The sequence below is a fragment of the Marmota marmota genome, unplaced genomic scaffold (assembly GCF_001458135.2).
Source record: "Marmota marmota marmota unplaced genomic scaffold, marMar, whole genome shotgun sequence".
NCBI lineage: Eukaryota > Metazoa > Chordata > Mammalia > Rodentia > Sciuridae > Marmota > Marmota marmota.
In genome coordinates this window covers 376,494-395,835 of record NW_025999960.1, presented here as the reverse complement: position 1 = coordinate 395,835, position 19,342 = coordinate 376,494, and the positions used below count along the sequence as shown (strand labels likewise).

Genomic DNA, 19,342 nt, shown 5'->3' with positions numbered 1-19,342 from the left:
CTCTGTATTTCAGAAGTATGGTATCTCCTTTCTCATCTCTGATTTTGTTGATTTGGGTTTTCTCATTTCTTTTGGTTAATCTTATTTTTTTTTAAAGAGAGAGAATTTTTAATATTTATTTTTTAGTTTTCAGTGGACACATCATCTTTCTTTTTATTTTTATGTGGTGCTGAGGATCGAACCCAGCGCCCCATGCATGCCAGGGGAGCACACTACTGCTTGAGGTACATCTCCAGCCCATCTTATTTTTTTTTTCAAAGAACCAGCTCATCATTGCATTGATCCTGTATATTGTTTCCTTATTCTCAATTTCATCTCTGATCTTAATTAGTTCTTCTCTTCTACTGATTATAGAATTAGTTTGTTCTTCTTTTTCTAAGGCCTAGGGATAGATTTTGGTATGCTGTATCTCTGTTCTTATTCTTTTCTGAGGATTTCTTGACTTCTCATTTCTTTGATCCATTCTTCGTGTAAGAAAGTGTTCAATCTCCATGTGTTTATGTGGTTTCTATTAATTTTCTTACTATTGATTTCTAGTATTCAATTATGGTCTGATAGGATACATGAGATTACATCATTTTTAAAATATTTGCTAAAATTTGCTTTGTGGCCTAGAATATAGTCTACTTTGTAAAACGTTTTATGTGCTACTGAGAAGAAGGTAAATTAAGCTGTTTTGGGGTAAAATATTTTGTAAATGTCTGTTAGGTCCATTTGATTTGTAGAATTATTTAGGTCAGAGATATTTTTAAGTTTAAGTTTAAGGATCTTTCTATTGGTGATTAGGGTATGTTGAAATCACCCAGTATTGTTGTGTTGGAGTCTGTCTGGGATTTAAAGGCATAGAGGGTTTCTTTAAACAAAAGGATGTATGTAGGTATGTATGTAAATATTGTTGTATCTTCTTGTTGGATTGTTTCTTTTACCAGAATGTAGTAACCTTCTTTATGTCTTATGATTGTTTTCTTTTTTGGTACCAGGAATTATTGAACTCAGGAGGCACTAAACCACTGAGCCACATCCCCTGTCCTTTTTATATTTTGTTTTGAGACAGGGTCTTGCTAAGTTGCTGAGGCTGGCTTTGAACTCACGATCCTCCTGCCTCAGCCTCCCAAGTGGCTGGGATTACAGGTATGCCCCACTGTGCCTGGCTCTTCTGATTAATTTTGCTTGAAATCTACTTTGTCAGATATTAGAATAGCTACTACTACTTGTTTTCAGGATCCTTATCCATGGAATTTCCCCCCTATCCTTTTACCTTTAGCTTGTGGGTATCTTTGTCGTTTCCTGCCATTTTGAGTTTTTATTTTATTTAATCCTGTCTTCTCATTTAGTAAATTATTCTTCTATCAAACTTCCTTTTGGGGAGCTTTGGAAATTGTTCCTCTGTGTGCAGTTTACCTTTGACTGTTCTTTGTAGTGCTGGTTTGGTGCTCATGAGCCCTTTTAGTTTATTCTTGTCATGAAAAGTTTTTATTTCCCCCTTCAATTTGAATCTGAACTTTGCTGGGTAAAGTAAAATTGACTGGCAGTTGCTTTCTTTTAGAGCTTGAAATATCATATTTAAGGTCCTCGTTGATTTTACGGTCTGAATTGAGAAATCAGAAATGAGATTTTTGGTTTGCCTCTAAATGTGACCTTAGGTTTCTATCCTGCAGTTTTAAAAATTCTTTACTCTCTGTTAGGCATTTTATGATATGTCTTGGAAATCTTCTTATTTAAATAGTTCTATTTGGAGTCCTGTAGATTCCTATATGTGGATTTCTACCTCATTTCTGGTATACAAAAAGTTTTCTATAACTATGTCATTTAAAATGTTCTTTATGCTTTTAGCTTGCATCTTCACGTTTGTTTCTATCCCAAATGATTCTTAGGTTTGGTCTTTTAATGTTCCAGTGTTCTTGTATATTCTGATCATGTTCCATAACTTTTCCGCTTTATTATATTCTTTTATTTGTTTTAGTTATACATGACAGAATGTATTCTGGCACATCATGTATGTATAACTTTCCCCTTTATTATATCCTGTGTACTCAAGATTACATATTCTGTCTTCAAAGCATGTAAAATATCCTACACTGTAATTTTTGTAAGACTGTAGAAGTTAGGTGTTCTAACCATGTCCAAATAGAAACTATGTAAGGATGGAGGTGTTCAGTTTATACAAAAACAAATCATCACATGACATGTCTTAAATGTACAATTTCTATTTGTCAATTTGTCAGTAAAATTCAAGAGGGTTTTGGTGCCCTTGGCTGACTCCCACCAGTCTTCTTTCTAGCTGCTTTTGAGGAAATTTTGTCACCTGATCCTGATTGTGGGTCAAATCCTGAAAGTTGGCTAAATCCTGACACTAGAGTTATTTTTGCCTCTGCTTCTAAGGAAACTTCCATTTGTTCAGAGTGCCATGGAAATGCACCAGAGGGCACACAGTGTGGAACTTTTTAGAGCAGCTCTGTCCAATAGGACTTTCTGAGATGATGGGAATGTTTCATCTGTCCTAATAAGGCAGCCACTAGTACCATGCTTGCTGGCCATTTGAAAAATGGCAATGTGATTCAATAACAAGATCTTTCATTTAACTTTTAACTTTAGTAGCAACATGTGATTGGTGGCTGACAGTGGAGCACAGCACAGTTCTGTAGCTTTTGGAGCATGGCCTTATGGTGTATTTGTGCCTTCTTTCTATTCAATGCCTATACATGTGGCAGAATTTGGCTTGGGCCTTGCTTTCAGGGCAATGCTAGGTGATGAGGTTGTTGGAAGGGAAACCTAGAGTTCTCATCTTTTGGCTTTGCTGACAAACCTTTTTGGACCCAGGATGCAAAAACAGGCTAGCTCTCTAGAGCAGCAGCAAACAACTCCAGAGAGCCTCTGGGTTCTGGAGGCACATCTGGGTTTTCACAATTGTACAACTGAATATTAGAAAGAAAATTCACAATTCAAGAGAGTTGTCATGAAAATAAATGATCAAACACAGAAAAGCATGTAGTAGAGTGTGTGGCATTTGGTAACATTGAACTGTGCCTACACCAAAATGCTTTATTTCACCCCCATCCCTCCCCTCAATTAACCACTCAGGCTCCGATAAGCTCCTATTTGAGAACCAACATATAAACAGGGCATAGGAAACTGCACCTACCAATCCCCACCTCCAACCCCATATAAATACTACAAATATCGCTGCTAAGAATTTGTTTGTAAGGAGTTTCTTGTCCCAGTAATCCTGATAAAGCAAAAGTAGTAAAGGGAATAAGGTGACTTCCCTTTTTGAAAAACATTACTATGGGGCTGGGGTTGTGGTTCAGTATAGAGTGCTTGCCTAGTATGTGTGAGGCACTGGGTTCGATTCTCAGCACCACATAAAAATAAAGGTATGATATCCATGTACTACTAAAGAAAAACAAAAAAACCCATCACTGTTAGTCCATTTACATTGCCCCCCCCACACTGTGTGTTTTTATTGGATAAAACATAAAACTGACCACCTTGCTGGGGGCAGTGGGGCATGCCTGTAATTCCAGTGCCTTGAGAGGGGGAGGCAGGAGGACCGTGAGTTCAAAGCCAGCCTCAACAACTTAGCAAGGCCCTAAGCAACTTTGCAAGACTCAGAACCTGTCTCAAAAAATAAAAAGGGCTGGGGATGTGGCTCAGTGGTTAAGTGCCCTGGGTTTGATCCGTGGTACTCGCTCCCCAAATTGACCATCTTACCCATTTTTAAATGCACAATTCAGATGTATTAAGGAAATTCATTACTTACAGGTTATGTCCCTAAAGGTAATACAATATATTAATATGAAATACCCTTAATATCTATATAAAGGAAATACCAAATTGAGAATAATGCTCATGGGAAGTGGGAAATGAAGGGACCAGCAAAGCAGGGAAAGTGAGGGCCTAAGTTTGTAACATTTCTTCTTTAAAAAAGAATGAATCAAATATGACAAAATGTTAAGGCCTGACCAAACCAAGTTTTAAGTACACGAGTATTGACTAAAATACCTTGTAACCCAAATATTCATGAAAATAGCATTGATTAGATCACAAAATACAAAGTACAGCTTAAGATACATGGGTCCTCTCCAGGTTGAACATCCCCCCAGGAGATTAAAAAGAGTAAAATTTTCTTTGCCTTCTCTCTATGAATGCTAGTCATAGGTTTTTTTGGAGAATTGACTTTATTTTTGTTGTTTTGTTTTTTTTTAAAGCTCCCAAGTTAATTTATTATTCAAGCAGGATTGAAAATCACTGATGTCAGTCTTAAAAAATGATGAGAATGATATAAATCTAGAAAATTGTCCACAGTATATGGTTAAGTTTTTTTTTTAATGCAGGTCATAAGACATTTATGGATAAAAAGATCCTGTTGTGTGAAATATTTTAAATATGCAATAGAAACTCTGAAAGGATAATTAGCAAACCTGAGGTGGTAAGCAGGGTGGTGGAGGAGAGACTGCTAAAGACTTTACTTTCTTTACAGAATTTTTACACCAAGAACATAACTTTAAAAAAATTAAATGAGTACATATATAAATATACCACAATCTCACCACCATGTATATCCACAAAACTGGGATCTTAAGTAGAATAAGATATATTCCAAGCTTGTGTATCAAAATGGATCCTACTATCATGTATAACTAAAAGAATAAAAATTTTAAAAAGTTAAACTATGTAGTATTTTTAAAAACAGGAAAAGCAACACCTTTTTGGTTCTTTTTAGGTATACATAACAGTAGAGTATATTTTGACATATTTCTGCAAACACAGAATATATCTTATTGTAATTGGGATCCCAGTCTTGTGATACCGCTTTTATTTTCACATCACAAAAAGTACAGTAAGTCTTTGATTTATAACTTTCAGCTGTTTATAACATAAATGCTTACAATTTGTACTAGGTTCTCTGAAATTTTTATAATCTTATATTTTAGTATACAACATATTTCACAAGTCTTATCTCCTTGAATTAGTTGAAGTCATCCCCATTTTACAGGTAACAAATTAAGGAAACAAATTAAGAGTTAAGGCACTTGACTCTTATGAAAATGGAGACTCAAAACTCAAATCTGTTCCCAGTTGGATATTTTTTTGCTCTGCCATACCACCTACTTGATACTCTTGATAGCCTTCCTGAGGACAGGGGTCACTATTCACCAAGGAAATATTAACTAGCTGAATACGCTAAACTTTCAGAGACAAAGTAGGAATAATTATTGCGTAACTTCAAGAGATGCTTCCTGGGCTATTCATGCCCAGTTTACTAATGACTGATTACTTGGTTTCTTGAGAAGGAATGTCCAAGGCATTTATTTCTGCACTTGTATTTATTTTTTTTTAAATCTGAAAGCAGATTAGGGTTTTCTTTTAATGAACATATAATAATTATACATATTTATGGGGTATAGTGTGATGTTTTCATACATGTATACATTGTGTAATGAACAAATCAGGGTAATTAACTTATCTATCACTTCAAACATCATTTCTTTGTGGTGAGAACATGCATAATGCTCTCTAGTATTTTAAAATATGAATTATATTTTAATTATAGCTTACTATGCGATAAAACATTGGAACTTATTTCTCTTATCAAACTGTAATTTTGTACCCATTGATCAATCTCTCCCCATCTGTCTTGGCCTCTCCAATCTTTCCCAGACTCTGGTAACCACTATTCTACTTTGTAATTCTATGAGATTGGCTGTTTTAGATTTTATCTATGGGTGAGGTCATGTGATGTTTGTCTTTTTATGCCTGGCTTATTTCACTCATTGTCCTCCAAGTTCATTCATGTTAATTTACCATAACTGGCATCCTTCTTTCATGGATGAATAATATTAGATTGTGTATATTTACCACATCTTCATTATTCATCTGTTAATGGACACTTAGTTGACTCCATATCTTGGCTGCATATTTTTATTATTGAAGTTTGGAAGTGCAACATCCTAACTGCAGCATGTTTCATACCCTCTCCATCCCATCTGCAACAAATGCCGTATGCTTTATTTTCTATGCAGGACAAAGAACAGGGCCTACGTGTAACTAGCATTTAGTAATTACTTGTGAACAAAACCGATGTTCTATTTACATTTGGAAGCATCTTTTTTGGAGGGAGCAATATATATACTCAAATTGCAGAAGCTGAGCTGTGCTTTAGAGACTTTGCTAAGAGAAATAAGAAATTGATTTTTCTACCAACACTCCAACTTCTTTTCAATTTTTTTTTGTAGTTGTAGATGGACAGCATGCCTTTATTTATTTCATTTTTATGTGGTGCTCAGGATTGAACCCAGTGCCTCACACACACTAGGCAAGTGCTCTGCCACTGCAACTAAGCTACAACCCCAGCCTCTCCCAACTTCTTTAAAAATTTTAATAGGTAATACTTGTGTACATTAATGGTCTCTCTATTGTGATATTAGACACCAATTCACACTAATTTCCAATGTAGGACTACTACAAGGCTGCCTCTGTGTTCTTCCTTATTTCGGCTTCCTCAAAGAAGGGGACCACAGTGATGAATCAACATTTTAAGGAGGGAAAACAAAGGTGAGGAGGCCATATACCTTTTCTGAAGCAAGAGGGCGTCATAGGGATTAGGAAAGTGCCCTTCCTCCTTCTCATTTAGCACTTCCTGGAATGATAAAGCTTAAGAGAAGGGATTCTGGGCTGGCATTGCCTAATGTTGCCAGGATTATTCGAATTTAACACCAGGCTCAGTGGACAGAAAATAGGAGCCAGCTCTTCATGCTCAACCTAGACTGAAGTTAAATGATGCACCCCTATGTTCTCTGTGAATTCTGTGTACTGGGCTTGATAAAGATTCAAAGAGTAGATATGTCTTACTGTACTATAAACATTTTGGTTTGTCTTCATTTTATGTAATGAATAGCAGTCTTGCAAGATAGGTGTATCATCTTTAGCTTCTGGATGGGAAAATCAGGAAGGATTACAGTTCCAGAAGAAATCAATGTACTCTCTAAAAGTTTAACTGAGGAAAAAAAGATATTTTCAGCATAGGGGCAAGGCATAGGGGACTAAAAAAGCACCTGGGGAACTGATAGTGGCTTAAAAATGGGAGGGAGTTGGATTCCAGAGGAAGGTTGGACAGGAGCTATCTGTATCCTAGAGTATCAAATCAGAGACAGTGGGGTAATAAATTCCAAACCTCCCCACTCTCTGAACTTGGACTCTCCCATGTATACTCCTGATATCAGTTTAGGAGTTAAAAAAATATGTACAACAGAAAATTCTGAGTGCCCTGTGACAGGTTTCAGTCACATAAATCACAACAAAAAAATGTTATTTCTTACTTTGGATAACACCCCATTAAAATGCATTGCTGGATATGTTACCCTCATATGACTTCATGCAACCTCACAAGAAGTGCCCTTGATTCCAAAATATAGAAAGGGCCAAACCCATGGGAAGACTCAAAAACAGCAAACATTTTCAGAATTTGGATAGTTGCAATTTAGCCCACCTTTTGCCAAGAACTACATGTTGTGAACAAGACTTTCATCAGTAGGAGGAGCAGCAACAGCAGGAAGTGGCCAGGAAGTGGCAGGTGCATCTTTGTGGTCTCAGCAATTCCAATAACTTAGAATCAAGGAATTTTCTTTATATAACTATAGGAAAGAGTTGTGGCTTTGTAACTGTACAGACCTTGCTTTTTTTGTTATGAGCCACCTAATAGCTTTATGACCTTGGGGGCTTTTTTTTTTTTTTTTTGCAAAATCTATTTGATTTGTGAAACAGAAATAAATGCCTCTTGGAATCATGGAGGCTTTATGTAACTAGAGATAATATATGTAAAGCATCTTGCCTGCAGTATGAGTTCTATGAGTAACGGTGATTCCTCTTTGTACTGCTGAATCTAACATAGGCTTTTAAGCAAAAGAGGTTATTTTATGTGTATGCACATTCCTTACTGAAAATTCTAATATTATTATAACAAGAAATTGTTTTATGGGTGATTTTGTAAATCATGGGTAAAGTTAACACTCTCAATTAAATCCCACCAAAATTCTACTGTGCAGAGAAAGCTGCTAGCAAGGACCAAGAGTAAGGAAAAGAGCAGAGTAAAGTTCTGCTTGGGTATCCTGTATTGAAACTGGTGTTAGAAATGTAAGACCACCAGCTCTGTGGTCTTCCCCACCACTCCACCCTACCCACTGGCCACCAACAGCAGTAAAAATATATTTTTATACTTTTGAGTATTAGACTTTTATTTTAAACAAATACACTTTATTTTGCAAATCAAACTTTATGCATAACCTTATTATGCTTTCCAATTATTACTGAATAAATGAATAAAGATTAAACCTAATTATAAAATTTCCTAAAATTCAGCCAGGGTTTTTCTTCTTTTTCTTTTTTTTTGTTCCATAATTACGAAACCAATAATTGTCAAACTAACTTTGACCCAGGTAATCATTTTCAATCAATGGGATAAGGGAAGAGGGGGAAAAAAAAAACCCATGTAGGAATGATGTATGTAAATGAGCTTGCTTATGAGAATATCTTTTTTTTTCTTTTTATGATACAGGCCAGTCACAGCACACATCCAGTTCAGAGGATGCTAATAAAAACTTTGCCCACCTCTCTCAGCCCATCTTTCTTACTCAGGCAGTTTCCAAGCAGTTCTTTCATGGAGACACAATCTTCGGTTTCCAGGACAAACTGTTCCACAGCCTTGCGTCCTGGCAGATGGCTCCTTACAGTCTTATTTTTGATACTGTCCAAGACGACTCCCCTGATGTCTTTAGGTTTTCCCGGCACACCAAAGATGATGAACAAGCCCAGACAATCCTCTCCTATCAAGTTACAGAATTCTTCCAGCTTATCAAATCTACTTCTCTTCCAGGAAGACTCCTCTACCCTCGAATCCGGACTGGGGAAGTCACAAGGTTTTGACTGCACAGGAGGAAGAGAAGCCATCTGTAGAGTCTGAACCGCCAGCTGAAGCCTTATTTGCTTATCAGATCCCCAAAAAGTCCAAACCCAGTCTGCTCCAAATAGTAAGGCTTGGTGCTTGGTCATCTTGGTGGTGGTGAGCCACTCATCAACTCCCTTTTCTTGGCAGAAAGTGATGAAGTGGATTAAGAAGATCTCATTCAGAGTATTTGCAGCTGGGCAGAGTTTGCTCTGTGGATACTCAAATCCAAGATACTCCTTGAGCTTCTGAGCTGCATGGACTATGGCTTCACTGACCACCTCACAGATGCTGAGAATCTCAGTGCTGTCCTTCAGAGCCAACTGCTGTGATGCTTTTTGCCCCATTTTCTCTGCACCCAATCAATACTGCTCCCAAACATCAAGCATGTGAATGTCATTCAGAATTGCTTCTTTTTCAGAGGAAAAGTTCTGCAATGAAGTCACATCTGTTAATATGATCACAGTTTCCTAGCCCTATACTTCCTTGGTATAGCTAAGCATATAGACACACTGCTAAGCAAACATGTGAGGGCTCCCTGTTTGTCAAGTAGGTGTGCTGTATTCATACAGATTCCTGCTGGTTTATTAAGTTACACGTTTTCAATTTCACACAAAACATCTGTTCTTCTCTGTGTTATGTTTACTCTACTTTTAATCTTTGGTAATTTCTTCCTAGATGTTCCCTCTTCCAAAATTTTAGTTAAAGATAGTATGTTCTTCAAAGGTGTATGGGTCATTATTCATACACCTTTTTCTATAACTGGCTTCAAATCTGTAGGAGAGTCATTGCTGTTTACTTTTCCTATATCCTTTCTGTCATGATTCCTCATTCCCCCACTCAGTTGATTATATTCCTTTCATATAATCTTTCTCAAAGACTTCAAATTTTTCTCCAATGATACACGTTAGGCACTCCACTTAAACAAATTTATGGATGTTTACCAATGAGAAAGAGTTTGTTACTATTTTTGATACCAGAAACCAAGCCCATCTGTTATTTTGAACCAGGTAAAAATTAAACAATGATAATAAAGGCATTAGGCAATTAAGTATTGTGTATAATATTTTGCAAATAAAATATATCATTGAAAAAATTTTAATCTTATCAAATATTATGTTATATTGTTCTAATAAAGAAAATTTGGCATTTTTTAACAGTCTTCTGGTATTTTCAACCAGTTTCTAATAACAAATAGAGTTTTTCAAATGGTGACATATATTCACATTAAAATAAAATCCAAATACAGGAAGAGTCCAATATAGTTACCAAGTAATGAATGATAAAAAGTTCAAAGGAAATCCCATAGCATCAAATCCTTTCATTTATGAATAAATAGTAATCTATGTTATATGTTCCTTGATGAATAGCTTGGTAACTTGCTGACAATATAAAATATAACACCACTGATATTCAAATAGAGTTTATAAACAAGTTCACTCACATTGACTGAACTGCCCACCTCATTCCATCTTGTGAACACCCATCCTTTCCACAGTTGACCATCATAAGCATATGTAGCACTGAATGAAAAATAGATTTTTTTCTAATACCCCATAAAAAACACGAATAGTACAGTTTTTGCTGCAACTATTTTTTTTAAATAAAGAAAATTTGAGTTTTGTGTTATAGAAAAACAGGAACTACATTTTATGTAAGGAAATAGCCATTATATAATTAGTTTTGCAGCCTCAGAATTTTTGAATCTGATTGAAATGAAATGAAGCTCCATTTATTGATGGCCTGAGAAACATACCATTATCTAGGCAGACTGTTAGTACTTTGATGTAATGATGTATGTAACAAAGAAGAAAATAAAAAACACTATAAAGTTTTTGTTTTATTTTTGATTTCTTTAGAAATTACCTCTACCAATTTTGAGAGGGGTCTGTGTGAATGTTTATGAATATATTCAAGTTAATGGTATATTAATGTCCCTTGAGTTCTTCCTTGTAAGGTAAATGGATCCAAGATTAAAATCAAAATAGATTGCTCTACAATTCTGTGGTGCCATTAAAAAAGGCTATTTCATGTATGTTAATTTAGCCTGAAAGATAAACTTTGTTAAAAAGTTCAGCTGTGAAGAAAGAAAAATCTCTTAAGGACCATCTGGAACATGAAAATTTAGATCACTATGTTTTGTTTTTATCTGATTTTGTTTTTATTTTCAATGTGATCTTGCCATTATCTTCCTTATGTCACAAAATAAAAGTTCTATTTTCTATGTACTATATATATATACATATATTTAGAAAAATATATAAAAATAAGATAAGAGGCAAGTGGAGGTGTAGCTGGCATTCAGTGGGCACACAAAATTCCATACACTGCCTCTGAGCACAGAGTGTCCTGCTTAGATGGCTGCAGTGAGCAATGATGTGTCAAAGTCATTCACACCCTGGTTACTGCTCCCCCAATCCTCCATGCTGGGATGTGAATGGAAACATAAAATACTCATCTTAAGTGCAACACTTTAAATACAATACATCATGGATTTTTACATTAAATAGAGGAACAAAAATTATACTCTCATTCACCAGTGTCTCATTTTTTGTGGCAAATTCTGAATAGGCACAATTCTCCTGTTGTCCATTTCCACTTCTAAATAAGAAAAAGTTGGAATGATAAACAATATACAGTCTGTTGCTTATAGTACACAATGTAAGTATTTAAAAAATAAAGTGGAAAAAAGACAAAGGGCTCCTACTGCTCATCCAGGTCAAACGTTTGAATCTTCGTCTGTAATGCTGGCACTGGGAGAGCGGGCAGCAAAATCTTTAAACATGTCATCTTCCTTCAACATGTGCTGAAAAACAAGCAGACAGGGATTCACACTCTTGAGTTCTGAGCTCAGAACTACACATTCTCCAGTATACATGCAATCCTTTGGGGTTATTTTAGGTTTCAATTCATTTTTCAAACTTACTGTGAGATTGTTGATGCCTTCAGAGAATGCCCCTATTTGTCTCACTGTCCCTTCCGAATCTTCCATCTGTGGACAAATCATGACATGACATACTCATTTTCATAATTTCAAGGAAACAGCAGAAATATGAATAACAGTAGAAGAAAAACAGAAAAATTGCAGAAATAACACAAATAGTATGGAATGGGTAGAAGCAACATAACATTTTTGATGATAATCTCTTTTCATTATTAGAAGGAACACTGGACTAGAACATCTAGTCTGATGACTCTGACAATGGCACCAAAGGACTACTAATTAGAGGGCAAACATGCAGTGTGTAGCTTGAATCTGAAAAGCCTAGGTCGTAGGACCTGTCCAATCCTGACTTGTTCTAGTGCACAGATTTCCTTCACACAGAAACATACAACACAGGTAAATTGTCAGGCTTTGGATCTGGCCTGGTAGGCTAGAGACCTTGAGCTGGTTACTTAGCTGTCTGTGCTTTAGCTTTCTTATGTCTAAAATGTGGATTACAATATTCTATGTCTTAAGATTGCCAAGAATATTAATATGTTCAGTGTTTTGGATAGAATCAGCAAAGTAATAAGCAATCTCTAAGTACTCATTGTTATTTTATTATATTTTTTAGGCATTTAAAGAAAACATCCTTGATTAGTAGTTAACAGTGTAGATTCCATTTAGCATCTGAATGCTGGGTGCACCTACCTGCTCTAACCGATCTAAGTCGTCTTCATCATATAGGCGCATATCCAAACCAGGTTTAAACCCCTTCTTAGTGGCACTTCCTGATACCTGTCCCAATTCCATTGGACAAACATATTCTTCTCCATCTTCCTGTTTCTTTTTTCTCAGATTCCCAAAATTGCTGAAGGTAAGTTTCTTTGGCTTTAAAAGCAAACAAAATGACCGAGGAATTTGATAAAGTTCATATGTCAAAGAACGAATAATGTATTATTTAATTATTCACCCCTTCTCATGGAGAAAAGCAACTGGATGATTGAATTTGCATAGCAAATACATCCTAGGCATATGAGTAATACATCAATATCATAAATAATCCTAGTTATGAAGCCTAAGATTAATCTTATTCATACCATGAGCTGGACAATCACTGTGATAAAATTTGTCAAAAACCTTTATGTTTTTAAGCATGATTAGTGCAATGATGGAATTTCTCAGGGATAAAACCAATTTTGTGAAGATTTTCAATCTAAGAGCACCAAACAAACAAACAAACAAAGATCCTTACTATAATTTCTTTTTGGGTAAAGCTTTCATTATTTTATATGCCTGTTCTGCTGCCATATCAGGATAGTGACTGGTAAAATAATTCCCACTCTTTGGCAATACATTGATTATAGAAGCCAACCAACATCATGCTCTTTATCTTTATTAATGCTAATAAAAAAAATAATTTACACAGAAATCTTTAAGAATGCATTATCTAAATTACTCTTAAAGATATAAACATAGACACACATGTGTGTATGTATACACACACACACACACATACACACATATACCTTTAAGATATATATCTCATCAACCCACAGAAGTTAGCAAACCCCAGAAAATAGAGTAACCGGGTAACAGCTGAAACTGAGTCTTTGCTTCAGGTGAGTTGAGCTAACCTTCACTTTGGCAGTAGCTGTTAAAAGTACATAATCTGGTAACTCCATGGCATCTCGCTTCTGATGTTGGGCCTCAGCACCGATTAGGAGATTAAAATGAGTGGCCAAATGTCTTCGCAACAGTGTCTTATTTGGTGGAATATTTAATAACTGCGCCATTGTTTCTACATTAAAACGAGGTTCTAGAACCTGTAGATTAATTAAGAAAAATTTAAAAAAAATTTTAAGAAAAATTAAGATTATTAAAAAGTACGATAGTTATTACGTTTTGTATTGTACTTTACAATTTGCAAAGCTCTTTCATTTGGGTTATCTCCAATGACCCTTTCAACAGTACAGAGAGGTAGACAGGCTATGGACTTTGATTTTTAATTTATGTATTTTTTCTTTATTTTTCCTGAGTTAGGAAATGGTGGGGCTGGTCCTATAATCCAGGCTTCAGGCCTTATTAACCACACCAGCACTTGTACCTCTCTGGAGTGCTGACTCTGAAAGCTAACTCCTTATGCAACATGTATGTGCAGAGATATAATCTATTTTTTTGCAAGTGTTTTAAATCATGATCATATGAAAGATAGGTATTCAACACAAAAGAGAACAGTACAAGAAGAATGAATTTCAATCGGATCTAGATTTTTATAATATAAATAAAAACACCCTGAGAGTAAAACTCACTAGAAATAGTACAGGAGTGTTGGGAAAGATGACTTTAGGATTAGAACAAGTAAACTAATAAAGGTTATTCTTTATCCAAAATGCTTAGGACCAGAAGTGTTTTGGACTTGCACATCTGCACTTTGCAACCCATACCATGAGGTCAGGTGTAAGTTTTCCATTTGTGGTATGGAAATTCAAAAAGTTTCCAGATTTGGGAGCAATTCAGATTTCAGATTAGGGATGCCTGACCTGTAACACCATACTTTTTAGATTAAAAGGAAACAAAATGAGAAGTCAATTGAATAGTAACAGGGCTTTACCATGAGCCCACCATGGACACCACTGCCTCTGAGATTGGGAGCATATTCTGCCAGATCCACAGAGCGCAGCCACTCCATCACTCGATGATTGGTCCATTGCTGAACCTCGGATGGGGTGATGCTATTCTGTATGAACAAATAAAATTACCATGAGCTTTAGATGTTGGGACAACATGATCCTCAATAGTAAACCCACAAAACTCCAAAAAGTCTGCCCCATTGAGTACCACCACTTAACATCCCATGAAAGGTTTAAAATAAAGGATAAAAGGTATTTGATAATTTGAATTCTCTTTTAAAGGATTTATACGACAAAGTTTCAAGTTTTCTTACACACTAGTAAGAAAAGGAAAAGGAAGTCTTCATAGTGATATTTAACTCTGTGGATTAAGAAGGCAGGAAAAATACACCCATCAAAAGGAGAAAGCATAAATGATGAGTAAATCTTGGCTTTGGTTATACAGTGGACCATCATGTTGGGGGCGGAGGGGCGGGAAGGTGGGTTACAGGAAAAGAAAGCCCAAGAAGTAAGTGAGGCTGGATTCAAAGCTATCAGGAGATCAGCTCTTCAGGCATATGCATGTAAAGTGCCTACTTGAGCCTCCCTCGATGTGCTACCTCATCAGATGGTCGTCTTCGTAGGCAATTTGGTTCAAAGTTATTGATCCTCAGGACCTGAATGGCTCTTTTGATACTGAGGTGGTGCAGCACACTCACAACCTTCAAAGACAGTAAGTCATCCTGCAAAAAAAAGAACAAAGGGAGTCTCACTGTGGCTTATAACAGGAAGACTTTCCTAGGGAAAGCTCAGAAAACTGAAGAAGTAGAACCACCAATTAAAAAAAAAAATACGCCCCATGAGCTTGTCAGTGCTTTCTAAGCTTTTATTTAGTAACAGAACCCCTTTTTCTGTTCTGAATAAAATTCTCTCCCAGACCCCAGATTAATGTTTCCAAGGAAGATGACTGCCAACTGCTTCTCTCTCAGATGCTCTGATAGGATAACAGAATCTCAGGCCTCTGAAAAACAGAGTTTGAAAAGCACTAGCTGAGCATTCCTCCTCAAGTGATTAAAATAACCAAGATCCTACATGCAGGAGGGAATAAGTACAATGAAATGAATCCAAATCAGTTCTCCCAAAAGGTGCATCCTGAATGCACTTCTATCATGGAATAGGTGCTAACCAATGGGCACATGTAACTATTATCTCATTTCACAGTAGTAGGTATCTTGGTAGCTGCAGAATGGCATTTATAACGAACTTGAGTTAAAGCCATGAAGTGCTTTAGTAAACTTTTAAATAATTTGGAGTATTGTTACAAAAGAAAATGAAGAAAAGACATTCCAAGGGAAAGTACACTAATCATGTACAAAATAATGTCAAATTTTTATTTTGAATGATTTACTATTTGTATTTTTATATCATAAATGAATAGTTTAGATTTGATTCCAAATATGTTCTATTTTTCTAAGGAAACTACAGAAAACATATTATTTAAATTTATTAACAGTCTGCATGAAGTAAAAAATATTGTGCTAGTATGATACACAGTTAAGTTATTTACTTGACTTTTTAGTTAAGTGTGGACAATGATGACATAATGTGCTTTCTGTTATGAGTTTTATATTAGGATTAGTTTGCCTACAGGCATGAAACACATGTAAAATGAGTTTTTATTTCAGTGAAATCTTGCCTATCAACTCTGAGCCAATTTCTAATTATGATTTTATCATCAGAAGTGTTTCATCTCCCTGACCAATTGACACTGTCTCAACATGAAGTAAAAAGTCATCCAGAAAAATGTGAAAGTAATTCATCAGCTGTATCTTCCTTTCACTCAAAAAAAATCTGAGAGAGAGAGAGAGAGAGAGAGAGAGAGAGAGAGAGAATAGCGCTGGGTCACAGTATAAAAGATAATTTGTTTTTTGATTTGGAACTGAGGATTGGACCCAGGGCCTTGAACATACATTTCCAGCTCTATCTGTTATAATTTGCACATACTGCAAATAAAGGAATTTCTTTGTTTCCTCCTTAGTTTCCACAACTTTATCTGCAGGTAAGGTTGAGACTTAAGAAGTACAATAAAAGGCATCTGCCAACTGCCCTCTCTTTTTTCTTTCAGCTAAGAGCCAAGGTTTGGTTTTCTGAACTAAGAAGCACATGATAGTTTTAGGGAAACTCAGAAGAATGCACTTGCTACACTATTCTCTGGCCTTAAAAGAGTCTTCTAGTTCTACATTACTATGCTTTCATTAGACATTATGACCAATTTTGCAAATACTATGTCACTTGATGCAAAGGTTTTAGTAAAAGTGAAAAAGAGAAAAGAAATGAAGAAATTATAAGCATCAACATATATCACCTATCAACCCTTTCAAGGAAAACATTTCACCAGTCTGCAGCCACTGGGAACTTTTTCAAATACACCAAACACACCAAAACAAATTATTTCTGAAGATAGTGATTTGGGGTACCAGTCTACCTCCAAACACACCCAAAAAGTAAACAAGGAAAACACCTACTTTGGGCACACCTTACTGATAAGATATTTCTTGTTTTCTTTTTTAATGTTTATTTTTTAGTTGTAGCTGGACACAATACCTTTATTTTATTCATTTATTTTTATGTGATGCTGAGGATCAAACCCAGGTTTCACACATGTGATGGGAGCGTTCTACCGCTGCGCCACAACCCCAGCCCAAGACATTTCTTATAAGAGGAAAAAAGAAGAAGAAAAAAATGAATCTACTATAGAATACTTCTAAGAATAAAAATATTAGACAGCAATTTAAATCCTTAAGGCTACTAACTGAGAAAAAATCATTTCCTGAATTTTTTTTCTGGATTAATTTCTTAAAGACAGGATCTTAAGATAAATTAGAAAATGCATTTAACATATATTAATTTAAAATTGAGGTACAGAATGGCCCAAACATTTCACTGTTGGCTATTTTAATCTAATTAAAATATATCAGATTAAAAAAAAATCTAATGTACAATGTTTCCAATGTAAATAAAATGTTAGTTACTTTTGAAAATATTTATATTTTGAAGGGTCTTAAAAGGAAAGACCAGGGGCTGGGGTTGTAGCTTAGTGGTAGAGCCTTTGCCTAGCACCTGTGAGGCACTGGTTGTAATCCTCAGCACTTCATAGAAATAAATAAAATAAAGGTATGTGTCCACCTACAACAATAATAAATACATAAATAAATAAGAAAGACCATTTCCTTTCGAATCAAAATAGACTTTGTGATACTTTTTAATTTGGGATTTTAAAAAACTTTATTTTGGAGTAATTTTAGATACCCAGAAGAGTTGCTAGATAGTATTGGGTTCTGTATGCTTCTTACCCAGTTTCCCCTAATATTGACATCTTATAATAATACGGTATATAATATTAACATCTTTATATCGTAAAAACTGAGGAATTAACATAGACAATAAATAATTAAACTACAGACTTATTCAGATATTTATTTCGTAATTCTCACCAGTTTTTCCACTAAGGATCTTTTTCTGTTTCAGGATCCAATCAAGGATACCATATTTAAAGCAGATGTTTTGTGGCCTAGGACTTATGGGATTGGATTTTTCAAGGTAATTTACATATTTCTGGTCACAAAAGTTATGCACATCCTTTTTGTGACTTTAAGTCTTAATCTTCTCAATTTCCAGGGGAAGATACTTACACCTAGACAGACAGGTAAATAGTCGCTGAATTTGTTCCAGGTAGAACAGCAAACTATTAAGAAACAGTTCTGGAATCAGATTGTGCTTAAATGCTTTATGGCTTTCTACCATTTTCTAACTGTGGAAACTTGGTTAAGTTAATCCAAATTCTTGATTCCTGTTTCCTCATCCAAATCATGGGGATATTATTAGTACTAACCCAAAGGGTTATTGAAAATCAAATACTAACATGTGTAAAATGCTTAGAAGAGACTAACACAACAAATATACAACATGTTACACATATTAGTATTATCACATGCAGGCTCACATGATATTGCCATTAAGAAAAGGGTTAAAGTTCAATGGTAAGAGAAGAAAACAAATGCCATGACTCAAACTCCACATTTCTTAGACATTAAAAGATTCTTATCCAAGTTAGCTAGTCACTCTTTCCTCTTATGTAAAAAATATGATATCTATAGAATACCATCTGAAAATGGTATTCAAATAAAAGTACCTTCACTACAATTTTAATCATACTATCTAGAACAATATTGTCCTGGAATTTATCTTCCCCACTGTTTTATTGTTTATTTTATTTTATTCTTTATTTTTTTGTGGTACTGGAGATTGAACCCAGAGGTGCTATAACATTGGCTATATTCCCATGCCTTTCTTAAAAAATTGAAAGAGGGACACTAAGTTGCAAGACTATCCTTGAACTTGGGAATCCTCCTACCTCAGCCTACCAAGTCACTAGGATTATATCTGAGTACCATCACAACAGGCTCTCTCATTGTTTTTAAAGTAGGAAAGAGTTTTTCTATTCATTTTCTATTCATTGACAGTAAAAGAAGGAATCAGAGTGAAAGTCTAGCCTTCAGCTCTTCTCCTTTACCCTGATAACTCCTGCCCTCACAGAACTGGGCTGAAGTCAAGAAGTGTTTCAGGAAATAGATGTCCAAGAGAAGGGAGGGGAGAAGGCAAGTCCCTATGTGGATGTCAGGCCAAAAAGGAAGCCTCTTCTGAATAGTCACTGCATATAGGAATACATAACTTAAAAACTTCCAGGGCTTCAGAACTCCACATTCAGTTTAAAAATTTCTTTATGAGATTTAATTCATATACCATAAAACTCATCCAAGTAGACACTTCAATGTTCATCTTGTTGAAAAAAAAAAAAAAAAAAAA

At 35.4% G+C, this 19,342-nt stretch overlaps 2 protein-coding genes across 18 annotated transcripts in view; both read right to left on the bottom strand.

Moving 5' to 3' along the window:
- Positions 1-4,546: 4,546 nt before the first annotated feature.
- Positions 4,547-11,747, bottom strand: Rep15 (RAB15 effector protein). Its single transcript, XM_048802477.1, has 2 exons — positions 11,649-11,747; positions 4,547-9,372 (listed from the first exon to the last, which is right to left on the bottom strand). Exon 2 carries the CDS (start codon positions 9,286-9,288, stop codon positions 8,578-8,580), a length of 711 nt encoding a protein of 236 aa, XP_048658434.1. The 5' UTR covers positions 9,289-9,372; positions 11,649-11,747; the 3' UTR covers positions 4,547-8,577.
- Positions 9,512-19,342, bottom strand: part of Ppfibp1 (PPFIA binding protein 1) — a 199,756-nt gene continuing 189,925 nt past the window's right edge. For all 17 annotated transcript variants that reach the window (XM_048802467.1, XM_048802468.1, XM_048802466.1 and 14 more), the window contains 6 exons: positions 15,097-15,219; positions 14,479-14,604; positions 13,502-13,690; positions 12,576-12,755; positions 11,868-11,933; positions 9,512-11,747 (listed from right to left, as the gene is read on the bottom strand). In XM_048802467.1, coding sequence (XP_048658424.1) covers positions 11,661-11,747; positions 11,868-11,933; positions 12,576-12,755; positions 13,502-13,690; positions 14,479-14,604; positions 15,097-15,219 — 771 coding nt within the window. In that variant the 3' untranslated portion in view covers positions 9,512-11,660. The remainder of the gene's footprint in view (positions 11,748-11,867; positions 11,934-12,575; positions 12,756-13,501; positions 13,691-14,478; positions 14,605-15,096; positions 15,220-19,342) is intronic.